An 18,846-nucleotide genomic window follows, 5' to 3' on the forward strand; every position below is an offset into this window, starting at 1 on the left:
CTAGGAGAATATTCGGATGGCCTGAGTGACGGGCGCGTGGCAGAAGGGGCACTCCGGCTGGCCCAGCTCGCAGATGCGGATGGCGCACTCCATGCAGAAGAGGTTGTGTCCGCAGGGCACCAGGGCGGCCGCCACCTTGCTCTCGAAGCACGTCATGCACTCCCGCAGGCCGCCGCCGGGAGGGCCCTCGCCCTGCCCCGCCCCCGCCAGCCGCGCGGGGAACCCCAGGCTGGCCGCGATGGGCTCGCTGTGGGCGCGGCGCGCCTGGGCGTGGCCGAGGGGCGGGGCCGAGCCGCAGGGCTCCCCCAGGCCCGGGGAGAGGCGCGCCAGGGGCAGCGGCAGCCCGCCGAAGCTCTTGGAGCGCTGCTGGGTGTAGTAGGCGGGCGCCTGTTTGGGGAAGTCGGGCTGCGGGTCCCCGCCCCAGCAGGGGGCGCCGTCCAGGCCGATGTAGGACGTCTTCTGGCCGGCGGAGGGGAAGTCGCTCTTGCCGTAGAGGCCCACGCCGCCGCCGCCGGGCACCAGCGCGTCGGAGAAGTTCTGGCGGAAGCTGCTGGCGAGCGGTTTGCGCGGGCCGCCCCCCCCGCCCCCCTCCCCGCCGCCCCACGCCGGCCCCAGCCGCCCGCCCTCCATCCCGCCGTTCCCGCCGGCGCCCTCCGACCCCAGGCAGTCGTTCTCGTTGTTGAGGTCGTGCAGGCCGCCGGTGCGGAAGGCGATGTGCGACTCGATCTCCTCGCGGGCGCGCTCGGCGTTGCCCGGGGAGCCCGTGATCTCGAACACGGGGTCGCGGTCGCGGCTGGGCGTCACGATGTAGGTGCAGGTCTGCTGCTGGATGCGCTTGATGGTGGAGCCCTTGGGCCCGACCACCAGCCCCACCACGCGGTACGGCACGCGCACCTGGATGGTGGTCTGGCCCGGCAGCGGGGCGGGCGGGGACCCGTTGAAGGAGCCGCCGAGCTTGTTGCGGGAGGCGCGGAGCATGGAGAAGTGCTCGGCCGCCGAGATGATCTCGCGCCGGGCCAGCGCCACGTCCTCCTTGCGGCCGGTGATCAGGAACACGGGCTCCTCGCCCCGCACCGGCGTCTTGATGTAGGTGTTGGTCTTGGCCCTCAGGGCCTTGATCTTGCAGCCTGCACGGTGAGCGACAGAGGAGGAGGGGAAGACACAAAGGGAAGAAGGGAGAGGGAGGTGGAGGAGGGGAGGAGAGAGGGAGAGAGGGAGGGTGTTGTGAGAAACCGCTGAGACTGTGTTGGTGAGCCACGTGTCTCGCGGCACGCCGGAACACCTGTGGGTGGCGCTCCTGCAAAGGGAAGCGCGCACGCTTACAGGATTCTGCGTTGCCTCAACCGGGATCGTGTCTCGGATTCTTCAGAAATACCCGAAAGCGCACAGTTAGCTCTCTGTGAGCAGCGGCTGTTTTACGGAACAGCTGAACGCGCTCTGCTCATCGCAGTCGTGTGTAGAGGGCCACAATTACCCTTCTGTGACACGTTCCTGCAGGACGATAGACCTGATGGAGGGGCTTTGTTCTGTCACACCGGAATCCGGGTCCGTTTTACGGGGGGCGTGGCGGACAGGGGAAGTCCGGCACCCCGTTTACAAAAAGGTTCGGCGAACCCGCTGTCGCTCCCCGCCAAATTCAAACCACCCAGATCTCCTCCTCCGCCCGGGGTTTTATAGGAACGACACGCTCCACGTTCCTCCCTTTATTCCCCCCGCCCACCCGTTCCCAAAACGTTCCGCGGCCCTGCCCCGCCCAGCCTCGCCTCGGCCCACTCGGAAGCGTGAAACGGGCCGATTAACCGCACGAGGGGGCGCGAACACGGCTCGCCGGCGTGAAAACGACTCGCCCGCCGCCCGCCCGCAGCCCTGGCCGAGCCTGAACGCGACCCCTTTGTGTCCGTTCACACGCAGCCTTTCACCGCAAGCGCTCGTCCGCAGCGACCCTCCGGAACCCGCACAACAACCGCCGTGTCGTCACGGCGACAGCCCGCCCCGCCGGCCGTCAGGACGCACGCCGTCGATATTCCACACGACGCTTCGATCGCTAAACAAACGCGCACTCCCGCGGCGTGTGTAAACGTTTACGCGCGCTGCTCCCCATCGCTTCGCCAGAGGAGTCAATATTAATAGAGTCGTATCTATAAACCGCGGGGAGTTACGGGACTATTCCGCACCGCCTGCGACCGAAATTCCCCAATTAAACGCGCGTACCCGGGGAACAGACTCCCGATAAGGTCTTCAGCAGTCTCCGCCGTTCCGGGTGACACCCGGTCAGGGAGGAGGGGGGGGGCTACACCGGGACATTACGCCGTCTGTCGCCGTGACGACGAGCCGCGCGCGCCCCGAGTCAAGGTCGCGGAAAGCTCCGGAGAACGCACCTGTGACAGGGGGCGCGGAGGGGGGCGTGGCCACGCCGCGCGGGTTTTTAGCGCATTTTTTTTCCCTCCGTTTCGTGCTCCGGCGGCAGCCACGCGACTACGGAGGATCAAAAACACCCCCCCCCCCCCCCCACGTCTCCCCGAACCACCCATGCCCAAATATAACAGCCACATCACATCCACTGTCAGATGAGAGGAGGGGCTACTGTAGCCGGAATCTGAGGATTCGTTTTTGATACAGTCAAATTTAACTACAGTACAGTTTTAAATAAAACAAATACTGTTTGTTCTGGCTTCCGACTGAAATGCCAGAAAGCACCGCCGCTGTGTCTTTGTTGCCACCTGAATACCTCGGATTGACAGAAACTAGAGCGGATTACTAAAACGTTTCACTGCGCAACGGTGTCATTTCACAGGCAATCGTACAACATATCAGATAACCAAATAAATAAATAAACAAACAGCAGCAAGTTAAGTTCAGAACCAGGTATTAAAGCCATCCAGGTACATTAACCGTGTAAAGGCCTTCCTGAGCGGCCCACGCTGGACGCGGGTAAACCGAGGAATATTGTCCGCTTTCAAGATTTGTTAAATGCAGTTAGGATTTGTTACATGTATTTCTCTAAGATGGTGGGTGAGGCAGGGATGGAGTCAGAGCTCTGCACTGACACAGCGATCAGTGGGGCCTCGTGGTCACCACAAGTCCTTTCATCTTTCACCACTTTCTCAGTGAATCACTCTCTCACACACACACACACACACACACACACTCACTGACCAACACATACTGACAGACACACACACGCACATGTACAGACAGACACACATAGACACACATACAGACAGACACACATAGACACACGTACATGCATGCACACACTCACTGACATACACACACAGACACACACATACAGATAGATACACAGACACACACATACATGCATGCATGCACACACTCACTGACAGACAGACAGACAGACAGAGACACAGACAGACAGACAGACAGACACACACAGCCAGACAGACACATGCAGATATACACACACACACACACACACACATACATGCATGCATGCATGCATGCACGCACACACACACTCACTGACAGACACACACGCACAGACACACACATACAGACACACGCGCACACACACACACACACACACACACACACACACACCAGCGCCAGCATGGCTCCCTCTCTCCCCAAAGGCTGCCTCGTATGACATCAGACCACAGCCAGTCACCCCGGTGGACCCCAAATGAAGGGTCACCCATGGGACGGGTCGGGGGTTGCCTAGCGTGAGGCTGGGGTGGGGGCACGGGAGGGGGGGGGGGTTTGGAGGGAAGCTAACAGCTAAAGCAATCTGCCATGCGGTACAGGTATTTTCTGGAGAGAAGCTAACGGCTAACCAGTCTGCCATGTGGTGAGCCTCACCATCGGCACGGCAACGCCCCCCAAACAAAGAACCTCTTAAACGTTCTCCGGTATTTAACTGCAAATAATATTCTGGATCTACGCTGCAGGTCTACCAAAAAAAACAACTGATATACGGAATAAAAACTCTTTTGTACTAGCAATTCCAGAATGGCTGAAATATTTATACACAGTTTGTCAGCATTTGGTTTTGTGATTATTAATGCAAAGTTCCGGTGCATTTTATAGAGGTAAGGAAAGTAGCTTTCCTTAAATCATGAATCACGAAGGCAAGTTCCAAGAAACAATGGTAATAATCCACACCAGATACTGACAAATGGATGCGCACTTTCACAACAATCATGGATTCGAAAATCTTACAGGGTGGGAGGGAAGAGCATTTTCCCCATCTGCACAAGATCCTGAAGGCTGTGTGAAAATAATGTGCTTTCTGTATTAAAAGGGACTTTGCATTCACCTGCACAATGAGTGAGTGAATGAATGGATGGATGAATGAATGAATGAATGAATGATTGAATGAATCAATACATTTATAGAAAAAGGTAAATCAGAGGGACACTCTCTGGATTGAGAAAAGGTCAAAATAGATTGCAAGAATTATGTATATTTTTAGGTTTCCTTTCCTTTCCTCGTATAAAAAGAAACCAGCAAATAAGTGCGTGGTATTGTAGCAGCAGTCTTCCTGAATTGCTCACAATCATTTTTTTCTCAGGGGAATAAAATAATCTGAATGCAAAGCCAGTTTCTTCAAACTATTACTCACCGTTGTCCAAAACAGATACTGAATCGACAGAATAACACAATCTTTTTTTTTTTTTTTTTTTTTTTTTTTTTCATTTCAGAGATTTCAAAACCTCAACAACAAACACAGTCCATCTGCAGTTACACGGAAATAAACCAAATTCTCAGCTTGATTCATAATTCACATAGCACTGGCAAACCAAAACCTGGAAAAACAAAACCAAAAAAAAAAGAAGAAAACAATTTAGCATTGCTCGCTTGAATTGTATTCGCTATGGAAAGGTAAACCTCCATTTTAATGGTAGCGTGGCATGGCTGTGCATTGTACACCCCCCCCCCCCCCCCCCAAAATGCCAAATGATGCTCTGAATGCTCATATAATTGCAAGGTGAGTCAGCCATCACAGTTCATGGACACACACACACACACACACACACAACACACACACAACACAACACAACACAAAAGGTGAAAGCAGTAGGAGAACAAGGATGACAAAAACACGGCGAGGTTTGCATTGCAGCAAGTCGCGCGCCCCGTGCAGAACTGGAATCGTGTGAGGGGATACGCCCCCTTCCACCCTTTCCTCCCCAAACGGCGCTCCCCTCCGCAAAACCCAAAAACCCGCCGCTCTTCACCCCCGTGAGGCACCCGCGCCGCAGAGCCGCCCGGCGCACGGCACTCAGGGAGAATTTATTCAGAGCGTAGCCGGCCATGTAAATGATCATAATCATCATTACAGAGGGCACGGGGTCAACTCTGTGGCACCCAGCTTCTATCCCCTTTCTTCTGAGGACACACTAACTGCAGTCAGACGCTACAATGAAAAGACAGGCAAAAATAAAATGTTTTTTTTTTTTTAAACATTTTTAATGTTCTTGCCCATGATGCAGATGCACTGACCCCCCCTGACAACTTCATCATCCAACCAGACTGGGGTCAAGTTTGCATGTTCCAAACCTGCCCATACCCCCCCCCCCCCCTCCCAATCTGATGAGGTCATAACCCCACCCCAGAGATGCAGTACGAGTGCATTCAGAGTTCCATAATGGTGCTCGGAAACACCGGGTGTACAAATAAAAACACAAATAAATACCCTGCGTGGGGCTACATAACGCTGTTAAATATCTATTCTCTCTCAGAGCCGGGGGTGTGACATCATACTGGCACACCGAATACACTTCACCACGGCCCCCCTACCCAAAAAAAGTTCTCCTGAGATTACCACAGGCTATGCAATGAAACTACAGGACCCACGCCCCCTTTCATCTTTAAAAATAAAAAAGACGAATAATAATAATATCTTAATAATAATCTTTGCAGAAGTGCCAAAGGGAAAGGAAATGCTTAGCACAGAGACCTGCACTATCCCCATTCAGGGTGAACTCCTTTAAACGAGCGGTCAGTGGGGCACAGGGGAAAAGGACATTGGAGCTTAGAGGGTGTTGTACTGGGAGGCTGGGTGTGACTACCGCCCCTTGAATATTCTGATCCCTCCCTTCCCAATCCGTTTGTCCCCCCCTCCCCCAGTTGCCCCTGACCCTCCAAGGCCAAGGTACTGCAGACCCCACTCAACAGTCGCAGCCCACATTCAAAAACCAGCCTGCGTAGAAAAGAGACTTTTGTTCTCTTTCCGAATGCACCAAGGGGTCAACCAGACGCCCAAGTAAAGGCGACCGCGCACTGGACCTGGACCGCCGCAGAGAACCGGAGCGAACCGCCCATCCCCCCCCAAAAAAGCGTCTCCACTCCTTCAGAGAAGGTGGCCACGGACCGTTGTCTCAGGGAGACGCCTGTCTCTTCGTATTTATCTATTTACAGTGTGCCAAGAGCTTCACAACAGCAGCGGCTAAAACAGCATTCGCCACTTAGCCCCGTTTATCAATAAGCTGGGTAGTGTAAACTGGACACCTTCAAAAGTACTCTCTCAAATATTTGGTTTCGTGACAGCTGATGCTGGTGTCACGGGGTGACGCCTCTTTTTGGTTTACAGATCGCCCTGTGTGTCCAAAGTGATTTACAGGCGATACTCTCAGTGAACTGTGTTTTTAACTAACCCCATTTGATATGACAAGCGAATGCGGGAGCTACCCCAGGGCAGTGTGACAAACACGCAAAAGCCGTTAGATACCAGTGGCGACACACTGTAAACAATGAATGCATTTGAAATGGGACAAAGAGAGGGAAATCTCTCGGAAAATGTCAGCGGGTATGAGACGAATAAGCTTAACATTTTGCGTGTGAAGACTAGAAAATTGTGGGCTTTCAGTAAAGTTCAGTCTCATTGATTCAGCTACTAGGCTAACAGTCGCTACTTTGAGTGATTTTTTTGGAACAGTCTCGTGCGCTCACACGACAAAGGAAGCGAATGCCTCCACGCGCTAGGAGTCCGTTACACTGCAACGTTTGAACACAGGTCTTACATAAAATCGCGACAGTGCAGTGAGAGGCGGTTAAATTGTGTCAACTGTTTTTATTATTATTATTTAGACATTTTAATCAGTTGTGATTTAAAATCAGGACAGCTATTTGCAAGCTAACGGGGGGAAACGTGGCTATGTTATGTAGGCTACAACGGAATTGTGAGGCATAGCCCAATAACCGCCAAATGCAATAACAAACAGAAAACACCACCACCCCTTTTTCCCCCCCAAACACTACCTGATAAGTTATTGAGTCTTTACAGGCTACAGACAGAGCTATGTGAGACAACACAGTCTACACATCATCAGTTTTTTTTAACCGAAACAATGTTCTGCTTTGTCTTTACCTTGTCTCCCTACTATTTCGGCCACATGTTCAGAACTGGGCACGGGGACGCATTCGGTTATATTAGAGCCGCGTCCTTTCGTTTCAGACGTGGGAGCTTCGTACAGGACGCACAACTTGTTCTTTCCAGTCAAAAGCCCCGTGTCCCCGGCGCTCCCTCCTCCGATGCTGCCGTGATGGTTATTGTTGTTACTCCGATCCTGCGATCCGGGTGCGGGAGACCCGCTGCCGCCGTCCTCAGCTTCCCCGAGACCCAGCAGAGACAACTGACCCAGCGCGACCCTCAGAGCCCGGGAGTCGTCCTCCTCTTCGTCGGGCGGCACATGCAGCCCCTCGCTTCCGAAGCCGGAGACGGCCAGCTCCCCGTTCTTTTCCATGATCCCTGCTAGAACCAGCAGGCTCGGCATGGCTAACAAAAGAGTACGAAACAAAGACAAGCGGGGAAAGAGGCTCGAGCAACAGCACACCCGTGCGCCGCCTCCACGCCTCCCCCCCTCTTTCAACCCCCCCTCCTCTTTCCAGTAGGCTAGTCACACCCACGGACCAGCCCCCGCGTGCTATCCTCGCTTGCTTTGCTAGCTCTTTTCCTCCGCCTTTCTCTCTCCGGGCTCTCAAGACAAGGGCCGTCTGCACAGGGAAGGGGGCTCGACCATCTCATGCTCCACCCCGTCTGGTTTATACCGCCTTCCCCCCCCCCTCCCCTGCAGACACACTGAGCCGCCCTACTCTGCCGTTCCATCTCGTGTTCTTCAGATCCTGTAGCATCGGTGCGCTTCTATCGACCCCCTGCGCGAAAAAAAAAAGAAAAAAAATCCCCAACCCCTCAGCGCTATTGCTTTGTCTATGGAAAAACAGCGCAGCAATAGAAAATAACTTATTTATCGGTGAAATCACTCAATGCAACACTCAGTATGTAACCCACCAAGCATGCCTGACACCATACCTTTGAAACTAAGTATTTGGGGAAAAAACGAGCTTGGGCGTTTTTTTTGGGGAGCAGTATATTACAGACTTTTGTCATGAGATAATGTTTATGTACAACAATCACGTAAAGACAAGAACCGTGTCTGGTCTGGAAGGAGGGTGGCGGGCGCGTGCTGCTGCCTGTGATCAACTTAGGTTTTTTTTTTTTGGCTCCAGGAATTGCGACGGAAGAAGTGGCTGTATACAGTCTCAAGTTACTTTGTTTTAATTTTAGGAACGGGAACGGTGGAAAGCATGCAATCCGAAAACGCGTCCCGCCCCTTCGTCGTTGTTATCAGGCTACTTGTACACACGAGGTTGCGGCGGGTCACTTTGTTGAGGTTGCGTCGTCTCGCAGGGAAGGGGGGCGTGTTGTAAGTATATCTAATTTGGGAAGAGACGAAGGGGTATATGGTTGCGCTGTCCGTGGGGCGTTTGTGGTGTCAGTATAGCGGCACTGTCTTTTTTTTGTGTGTGTATTCTAACACGCTCACTCCATCCCTCGCTGGCGAGCACCAGCGCTCGCGCTCAGGAGTGGAACAAAGAACCCACAGCTCTGCCCCGCGCTGGCTGCCGCCACAAAGGCGCGCCTCGTGGCACGTGTAACAAAACCAGCCACAATAACAACGAAAGCCACCACATCTACAACGTAGGAAAAAAAACATTTTCACGGAACCGCAATAGCTACTTTATCAGTTACAAGAATAATTACCGTGGTTGCTGCTCTTTTGGCAATACCAGTTAAATACAATTATTTGTTCTGTGAAGTGCTGTACTCATGCTATGGCTACACAATTATGTAAGTACACGTACTCTCAAACAAAAGCAAAACAAAATGCTGACAAAATGCGTTAATTGAACACACAATATAACATTCAAATACAATGTCATGCCTGCAGACTCCTAGCAAGTCGACTTACAGTAGGTTTCTGACTGTACACATGCGCGGAGGGCACACGCGTAATGGGCGCGTCTCGTGGCAGTGTTGGTGCTAGCTGTAAAAATTAGAACTGAGCGCGCACTTATTTTTTATTTTTTTGCTATAGAGGAAACGGTTCATCGGATCTACAATAGGCTGTGTCCTCCAGCATTGCGGCTGTTTGAGCAATGCGCATGTTTTCCGTGCGTGTGAACCGACCCACAAACTGACAGCCACGGATACATATTTTAATTATCAGGTCAGGTATTGGATTTTAAAGAGCGTCACTTTTTCGCAGCGTGTTACAAATAAAAAGGGGGGGGTTTATACTATAGGTCGAGAGACCTGTCACCAGTTGTTCTCCACTGATAGCCCTTTTTGGAAGGGTTTTGTATGTGGCTTAATCGGATTATCCTGCGTTGAACCGCGCCGATAGAGTCCAGATAATCACTTGTACGAGTATTTTTTTCGTGCCCAAATCGCCTTTCATAATTGGGTTACAATAATAACAACAAACCTCGTTTTATTTCCCCTGCTTATAGGCTATGTTGCACTCAGCGGTGACCCTCGTTGGAAGATGGGACAGGGAGGACCTGTTAATTTTGTTGGAGGTTTTGTGTGGCGTTCGCCCGGGTCATTAACAAAAAGACTGCCGGGTCAAAATCAATATATTCATGTCTGGTTGGTGATCTCGTTGGTACTGATATTACCACGCTACCCCTGTTTCTAACAGACGCTAACAATTGACATGTGGGGCGATGGCAATAATGTTTGATAGAGGGCAGGGGCCTGCTACGTCTAACAATGTTAAAAAAAAATCGAACGACAACAATGATCTGTTTTGCGCATTAGTCCGTAGTCATCCGTAGTCCCTGCGGGGATTTTCTGTACAGCAAAGTCGTTTTCGTGTGAGCTAAGGGCACACAAATGCGTACATGAATGCATGTGTCTCTTCAGCTCCTGGCCGTGAGGTGGGATAATCGACGTATTAATCAATTAATCGCCTGCGTACACGCGCCATCTTCGGTTGGGCCACACGCATCCGTTAGCCGAGGCGTCTCGGCTTTTAACGGATCTAACCTGTTTTATTTTGAACGGGAGGTCGTCAGCTGTGTGCCAGAGGCATTGTCATTTCGGCGGGTAGTCTAGGGTGGACGTAATCATCGTCTAGACGCGGACCCCAGGCACTAATTAGGGGAGGTTTCTCCCCCCTGGGGCTGTCATAGGGCGATGGGGAGATGGATGACACCCAAGGAGCATTTTCGGATTAACTCATAATCCCAGCCCCCCTACCCAACACTCTGCCTGAATCTCCCCCTAATGACAAGAGAAAGAGTTTCAAAATTGTCAGTGTAAATTGAACTCTTACAAGTCCATGTGTCAATCCGTGTGGCGTCAAATGCACTACGTTAGAGTAAACGTACACAGCAAGATGTTCAGTATATGCGAGGTCCCTATCGAACACTGTGCGGCTGACATGGAAAATGTTGCCGTGTGGTCAGGGGACAAAGATGTGTTTGGCAAGTGTGTGTGTGTGTGTGGGGGGGGGGGGGTACTAAGAATTGGCTCAGAGGCCCGGCCGGGCTTTCAGTACGGTTGTTTTGGGGGGGGGGGGGGGTATTGGAGGGGGGGTGGGGGTGGGGTCATTGGAACAAGGCCAGGTTCTTCGTCACAGTGTCATTCGGACCTAAAGGTCAACTCCCTCTGCTAATGGTGCCCCCCCCCCCCCCCCACATCTCACCAATCAATGGACAGTATGGATAATGGATCACCTTTCCCAATTCATCTGGGATTGGGGGGCCCCCTGTTTGCATAAGCCAGTACCCCTCCAACCCCCCCAAATATACACACACAGCTGAATGAGCCCTCTGCTTTTTTTTTTCTTTCTTTCTTTTCTTTCTCTATCCCTCTTTTTTCAAGCTCAAGCTCCCTCCATTTATCTGGCCATCTGCTGGTGTGACGGATCTATCCTCTGGGCAAAGTGAAAAACATTAGGGTTTTTTTTTCTTCTTTTTTTCGGGTTCATTATCCCAGCCATCCGCTAGGATAATAAACCGCTCTCAGTTTGTCCAGCAGTCCGTCTGTCCACATTACTGCCTTTGTCCCGCTTTTTTATCACCGGCTGATTAATCCCATATAATATCTGCGAGAGGGTGAAAGGCTGGTCTACTGTTCTGTGGCCTGGACGATGCCCGCATTGTTCCTCCTGCATCCATCTGTGGTTCCTTTCCAGCACCGTGGTACAGGGCTTTCCCAGGGAGGCTGTGGGGTGTGATTCCCTGATACCTGGAACACGCGCTCAGGAGGTCCCGTTTTGTAAGGATGGGGACCGGTCCCCCGGTCTGCGAAGGCACTGTTCCCTGCCCTGCTGACCTCCACCGTGACGCTCCCACAGGATCCGGAGCCCTGAACATTTCCGGGTGAATCTCATCCACCAGAATAACGGTACGAAAATAACGGCACGAATGCTTGTCGCTGTGGTGATACCCTTTACGTGCAAAACTAGCCTGCAATATATGACTCCTGTGCATAATTTTTTGTAAAATGTACCCAAGGAGAACATTAGCATACTGTCAGGGTACATTTGGGAAATTTGATCCTTGAAGAACAAAAATGTACCTCCACTGTACCTTCACTGCCACTTTATTTCTGAACGTGAGGAGGTCTCTTACCACTCAGTTCTTGGTCCCCTCCTCTTCTCTCTGTACACCATGTCTCTTGGTTCTGTTATCTCTTCCCATGGCTTTTCTTACCACTGTGATGCTGATGATGACCTCCCAGATCTCTATCCGCTTGGCTGGCATCTCTGCGTGGATGACCTCCCACCACCTTAGGCAAGACTGGGCTTCTCCTCATCCCTACTCTGCCCTCTCTAACAATCGACCTCTCGCCGACAATCAAGGACTTTATACTATCCCCCCTCCAGCTTGGCCAGGAATCTCGGGGTGCCCCCTGATGACAATCTCAGCTTTGCGGCGCACATATCCGCCACTGCCAGAGCCTGCTGGTTCTTCCTCCACAACTTTCCCCGGATCAAATCATCTCCTGATAGGAGAAAGCCACCCAGCTGTGTCTCCCAGGTTGTGCCATCGAGCCCCTCCAGCTGATCCAGAATGCTGCAGCCCGCCTGACCACCGGTCAGCCCAGGTCAGCTCATGTCATCCCACTTCTCGTCGCTGCCTCTTGCTGCAGGCATCCGTTTCGAGGCGCTAGTGTTGGCATTCCTGGCTGCGAAGGGGACAGCCCCACACTACCATCCATCCATCCATTCATTATCCTAACCCGCTTATCCTGAACAGGGTCACAGGGGGGCTGGAACCTATCCCAGCATACATTGGGTGAAAGGCAGGAATACACCCTGGACAGGTCACCAGTCCATCGCAGGGCGCACACACACACACACCATTCACTCACACACACACACACACACACACACACACACACACACACACACACACCCACGGGCAATTTAGACTCTCCGATCAGCCTAACCTGCATGTCTTTGGACTGTGGGAGGAAACGAGAGTACCCGGAGGAAACCCACACAAACACGGGGAGAACATGCAAATTCCACAGAGATGCCCCAACCGACGGGGATTCGAACCCAGGACCTCCTTGCTGTGAGGCGGCAGTGCTACCCACTGCACCATCCGTGCCGCCCTGCCCTACACTACTTGCTCTTGACACCCCAGCAAATCCACTGCGGCCTGCTAGCTCTGGTCACCTTGTGGTCACGTTGTTACAAGCAGCAGGTGGTCGAGCTGCATGTTCATGCCTGTTCTCTGTTCTGGTTCCTCATGGCAGAATGACCTGCCTGCCGCTGACAGAACAGCAGAATCCCTCCCTTGATGCAGACTGAAAACACCTCTTTTCAGACTGTACCTGACTCCTCCCTCCTGATTTACTCTTTACCCCTTCCCCTTCTTTTATACCCTAATTTAAAAACAATGATATGACTATTGTTTATGTTCATGTTTTGTTACGTATGGTTACTTCTGAATTCTTACTTCTTGTAAGTCGCTTTGGATTAAAGGCGTCTGCTAAATGAATAAAACCTAAGCGTGGTCTTCAATACGCAGAATGAAGTGTCAGTGCTGGGAAAAAGACAAAAACCTGGAGTGCCTGGAGTGCGTCCCAATACTCAAAGAAATCGCATCCTCCTCTCCTCCACTCTTCTCCTCCCCCCATACTTCCAGACAGAAAGAAACAAGTGGAGGAAATGAGGATACTTTATACACCCCCCCCCCCCCCAACCAAGTTATAGAGCAGGGATAGTCAAATCTGGTCCTTGAATCCAAATCCAGCCCTAGGCAAGCAGAGCGACTGATTGTCTTCACACCTGACTCCCAGGTTAAGGGAGCGTGGAGATGCAGCGGTTCCCGGCCCTGGAGGACCGTCGTTTGAAGAACGGGGATCCGTAATTAGACAGGCCTGCATATGCGATTGGACGTGACTCAGCGGACAGCATTTCTGCGCCGCGATCGCGCTGAAGGGATGCTACGTGCGTCAGTGGAAGGCGAGCGTGGACCTCATGCTGCGAGAGGCTCGTGTGTTTATAGTTATGCTGCATTATAGTTATGCTACTTTCTGCATGCTGTTACCGTGCTGGGGTGGGGGCTGGTGGAAGCGTGTAATCAGAAAAGAGTACAGACCCCCCCCCCCCCAATCCACTTTATTCATGTATTCACGAGCATGTAGTGGGTCACTGTGTGCTCAAGCTTCCACCTGTCACTTTCATAATAATTATTATTATTATTAGAAGGAGAAGTGTATTTGTATATCACCTTTCAGGCGTTTTTTTGTGTTGCGTATGAACCTCATCGCTTTTTTTTTTTTTAGCAATTTAGGTTTTTCAAAACACACACTCTGAAACTTCCCATTTGGGCTTTTCATGGCTCGGTAACTGTAAAAAGTGGTTCAAACTTTGCGAAACACAACTGAAGGAAATAAAGCACTAACCTAAGGGGGCAGCGCTCAAACGCTGTCAGAAAATGTTGAGGGTTTTCTAAAGTGGATTTAAGGGAAGATAAAGACTCACTTGTGCAAGATACAAGATAGATACCTTCTATTCCAATGGACACGTCTACCGGGTTTTTTTTTTTTAAAGCTGCATTCCATTATTAGTCGTTAGTCGTCATTATTGCCGCGCACACAGACCCCCACTGTCATCACGTGACTTTCTGGCAGCCGCGCGGTTTGTCCCGGTTTGCCTTAATCTCTGCAGATTCGCTTAGCCAGTTCCATCTTACTGGGGTAGAAATTGATTTAGTGCTCGCGACCGTGCGAGCTACGGTCACGAGGGATATATCGCAGTATACCCTCCTTCCCGTAAAGGCAAGTCCGCGCGGGCGCGCTGACGTTTAACTCTTTCGCGTGCACGATCGCAGATACGCGATTATAGAATGTTCTGTAATGAACATTCCAATGCTGATGTCACAATCACTACTGGTAATAGAAAGCAGTGAAGTTATAGAACACTGACTTAGAATTTGAAAAGAAACATTCAGAAAAAAAAAAAAACTACTCTTCAAAGGGTTAAATGTTCTACCCTGGACAGCTCACACTCTTCCCTGAAGCCACTGCAAACAGCAGGCTGGCCAGGTCCAGGTGACCCTGCTGGCATGCCTCCAGTGAATGAATCGATCCAATGATGTCACTGCTAGATTATGACCCTTATAAATGGCCACAACCAAGATGGCCGACCCGCCGGGTCCAAACGTCGATGACTGTGCTGAGTAGCTGGTCTAAAAGGTCTTGCAAGGGGATCTTGAACCCCAATCCTGGGTCAGTAGTTTTTTCATTGATTCCTTCCAGTCGGCATAGGAAACAGTATATGGACTGTTTTATCAAAATCACTTAACCTGAGCACTTAAAACTCACTGGAAGCCTGCAGAGACTGGAGCCCTCTGGAATTTCAGTCTGAGAAGTGTCATAAAAAGGAGAGGTTTTGATTGGCCTATGGATTCATGAGAATAGTGCTAAAAAATTCTCCCAAACAATGTTGAATGCAGCCCTGGGCTTAATGTTAATGAAGACGTGGAACTAGCAGCGCACACACATGAACACACACACACACACACACACACACACACACACACACTTTCACACGCATGAACACACACACACCCACACATATACATCCAAGCAGTCACACATACACGCACACACACACACACACACAAGCATGCATACATATACACACACACCTGCCAGCACACACACTAGCACGCACACATACACACACAAGCATGCATACACACACACACACACACACAGCGCTCTGCAGACAGGAAAAGCACTAGTCTCAACTGGGAAAGGGGATCAGGTGACCATGACATCATTGTTTTTCTGGGCTATTCGCTCATTCCGTTCTGACCGTGAGCTGCCGATCAGCTCTTCACAGCCGATGACACATCTAAGGTGATGATTCAGGTTGACGTACAGTAGTAAACTCACCCAACGCCTGGTCTGCATTTGGCCACAGGGGGGCGCCGAGGCAGAGACCCTCAGATGCGAAAATATGGGCCTATTTATCCTCCATTTTACTTCCATTCCATACATACAATATATGGCGCTGCAAATTCCATGAGTAAATATAGGCGTTTAGTGTGGACAGAAACGTTTCGTTTTGTACAAAAGGCGGCCACAGTGACTGTTTAAAATGCAGAAAAAACTGATTTAACCACGAGAGGGCGCAATTTACTTAAATATTAAAATTTCAGCAAAGCAGTTCCATTTGTAGTTTACTGTAGTGCGATGTATATTATTTTGGGTAAGAACAAAACTAAAGGAAATATTTGTTTGCATGACGAGAAAAGATGTCAAATATAGCTAATTGTAAGCTTTTGCAATCTGTAGCCTATAACTGCACTAAACTAGTCTGCGATAATTAAGTATCAGGTGTTCTCTATTTGTGTGGCTGTGCGCTCCGAATACGGGCGTTAGGTATTCCCTAGCAACAGGTAAGTTATCCTACTATAAACGTTATGGAGCGTTTTATATTTTGAAGTAATGTATTATTACCGTGTAAAGCAAACACAATTCGTGATTCAACATAAAGATACTTTGAAAGAACAAACAGCGACAGGTTAGATCTGAAGTTGCTGCTAACGTTTGACGGATTTGGTCTGTATTTTTGGCGTCGTTTCATATGGAACATTTGGACTGTTTGTCAAGGAGAATAGACACGTCATTAGCGTCAATTATGTCTGTTTCGGGCCTACGTTCTTTGTGTGAAAGTTTTTGCTGATGTCAAAGTGTCTGTACATTTCTAATCTGTGTCTTGGGTGAAGTGCGTAATGTTGTGGAACCAATCGCGCCGTGGAAAACGGGACCGTGTCCAATCGACAGCTCTGACTATACGTTCAGTTTGCTAAGATGCGTCAGAACCTCGACTAATTGAGTGTGCAATTAAGCTCTTAAACTTTTTAAAACGTAGCCCACGTTAAATGATTGTGAAAGGAATGCCTTGTTGGACGTGTGTGGTAATATACTGAGTAGCTTATTCAGCGGTTTTCTTAATATCACCCCATTGAACAAATTAGAAGCAGCTGCCTCAAGGTTAATTAATTGTTCAATTATTTTTTTTCCATGCCGCAATGAATCACTAATTACTCTTAATTAATAACGTCACACGCGTGTCTCTATTGACAGACTGCGATGTGGAGAAATAACTCGACTGTGCCTGTAGGCCTACCTGTTTGAGCGGATACATTTCTCAAAAGCATAGCCCATATTCACCTATATGTCAAAGAAAGCACTAAAGGTTGGTGCTTCGTGAGTGATGTAAATTGGTAGCTACAGCTACAGGGTGTTCAAATAGCAGCTTTATTAAATCAGATTAATTACCAGGGAGCGACGCTGGAGCAATAACCAGCGTAAGTGGCATATCCCCGGGATAATGTTTGATAAGAAACATGAGCGTTCCCCGTGGCTCTCAAGGACCCGCGTTAGCCGTTGTCCCTTTTACGCGACACGTGACTCCCCGTGTGGCGCGTTTCTGATTTTCTTCGTGGTGGTTGTGTGCGCGCGCGGTGCTTTCATTAGTAAACTGCCTCCCTGTCTTTGGAACATACTGTTCCGTGGAGTCCACACTTCATTGCCCTTTCCGAGCTCCGAGTTTCCAGTCGAAACGGAATGCATTCGCTCTCACCCTTCATTGATTTAAAAAATATATATATATATATTTTTTTAAATGGACCGAAAATCTCAAGCCAAGTTGAGTGTCAAATGATCCGAGTCCAGTTCACGCTAGTTCGTCTCGGCTGCATTAATTTCCGCAGCTGTACGGGCGACCCATGTGGCCTCGTTAATACGACTCTGTGATCAGCGTGTGGCGCCCGGGGCGATGAGACCAGCGCTGCTGAGGGGGCGGTTCTCCTTATCCGCCTCCGCCACAAGATGGCGACAGAGACACACGCTTTCGACGTGCCGCTCCCCGCTACACTAAAAGTAGACAGGCAGGCTGACGAGCACTAATTACTGCCGTTGTCTTTTTTTATAACGCCGCCGTGCACATTTCTGGCACTTACAATAAGCTCACCTCGCAAGAAGTAATTACTGTTCCCCCTTATTACCATATTTTCACGGGTTTGACCCTGCAAAGCAGCGTTACTGGAGCAGTTTTAGGCCCTCAAGCTCTGTTCTGACAAGCGGCCCATTACAAGTGGCGCTCCAGGTGGTATTTACATTTTTAAATGCATTTGACGTGTATGTAAATGTCTGAGCACCCACAGGTGTGCTTTCTCCGGCTTCAGTGTATTCAAATCTCTTACCGCCACGATAGCGTACTGGCAAAAACGCGGTCCACGTCAAGACACAATCAAATTATAAACAATACAGGTAGAATGAAACAGAAGTATAACAGCGATTAGAAAACAGAGCAGCTGTTAAAAGCGGAAGCATACTTCAGTCACTGAGTCACGAATAAAACGAAAACAATTCCTAAAACCGGTTTCCTAATGAATTTATCTATATGCGGTGTAAAACGGAGATGATCATAAAACCAGATCCAAAGATATGTTTAACAAGATTTGTATCAGTTTAATCTGTAAATGATCATGATCATCTCTACTTTCCCTTTCTTTCGAAGGAAAACAGTATCTGGAAGCTGGATTCCGGTGCAGTGCTAAGTGTGTTCGTTCAGAAAGAAAAGAAAATTAAAGGCGGTGTTAGTGGCCTATGTTAATCTTTGGAAAGTTGGCCTGGAGAACTATTCTCCCTGGCACCATTCACCAAAAACCGTGCAACGTCAGCTCCAATTATATCTCCAACTCGAGTTCGTTCTTAAAGAACTCCAGCCGCTTGGCGTAGACTACGCTTCTGTATTTGATTGGAGAAATGAAAATACGCTTAAAAAACCCTATACTTTCTAGACCGACATATCCGCGTAATCATACATTTGAAACAGGGAGCAAGACGCACTTTTTCCACGGCCATATTTCCGCCCAGCACTGGCTCAAGCTCTGCGCGGCTATTGTGGCCTTTAAAATCATTTTTTTTTTTAAACGTACAGTATGTAATAATAAGCGGAGGTTTCCAGTCTGGTTCTAACCGCAATGTTAGTAATTGAGTACAGCCGACTGTTGTCATAGTTACGGGGGGAGGAAACCAAAGTCAGTGGTTCCAGTAAGGATTCG

General features: G+C 50.0%; 1 protein-coding gene across 1 annotated transcript; it reads right to left on the minus strand.

The window, feature by feature from the left end:
* LOC133136172 (RNA-binding protein MEX3A-like) lies at nt 1-7,793 on the minus strand. Its single transcript, XM_061253433.1, has 2 exons — nt 7,328-7,793; nt 1-1,127 (listed from the first exon to the last, which is right to left on the minus strand). The coding sequence occupies exons 1-2, from the start codon at nt 7,731-7,733 to the stop codon at nt 1-3; spliced, it is 1,533 nt and encodes a 510-aa protein (XP_061109417.1). The 5' UTR covers nt 7,734-7,793.
* Nucleotides 7,794-18,846: the final 11,053 nt, after the last annotated feature.

This window comes from Conger conger, chromosome 9, assembly GCF_963514075.1.
Source record: "Conger conger chromosome 9, fConCon1.1, whole genome shotgun sequence".
In the NCBI taxonomy this organism is placed as follows: domain Eukaryota; kingdom Metazoa; phylum Chordata; class Actinopteri; order Anguilliformes; family Congridae; genus Conger; species Conger conger.

Excerpts from the sequence above, each read along its gene's own strand:
- LOC133136172 (XM_061253433.1), bottom strand. The coding sequence starts at position 7,733 with ATGCCGAGCCTGCTGGTTCTAGCAGGGATCATGGAAAAGAACGGGGAG. Across the intron at positions 1,128-7,327 it reads CGAAATAGTAGGGAGACAAG|GCTGCAAGATCAAGGCCCTG; the intron begins GTAAAGACAAAG and ends CTCACCGTGCAG.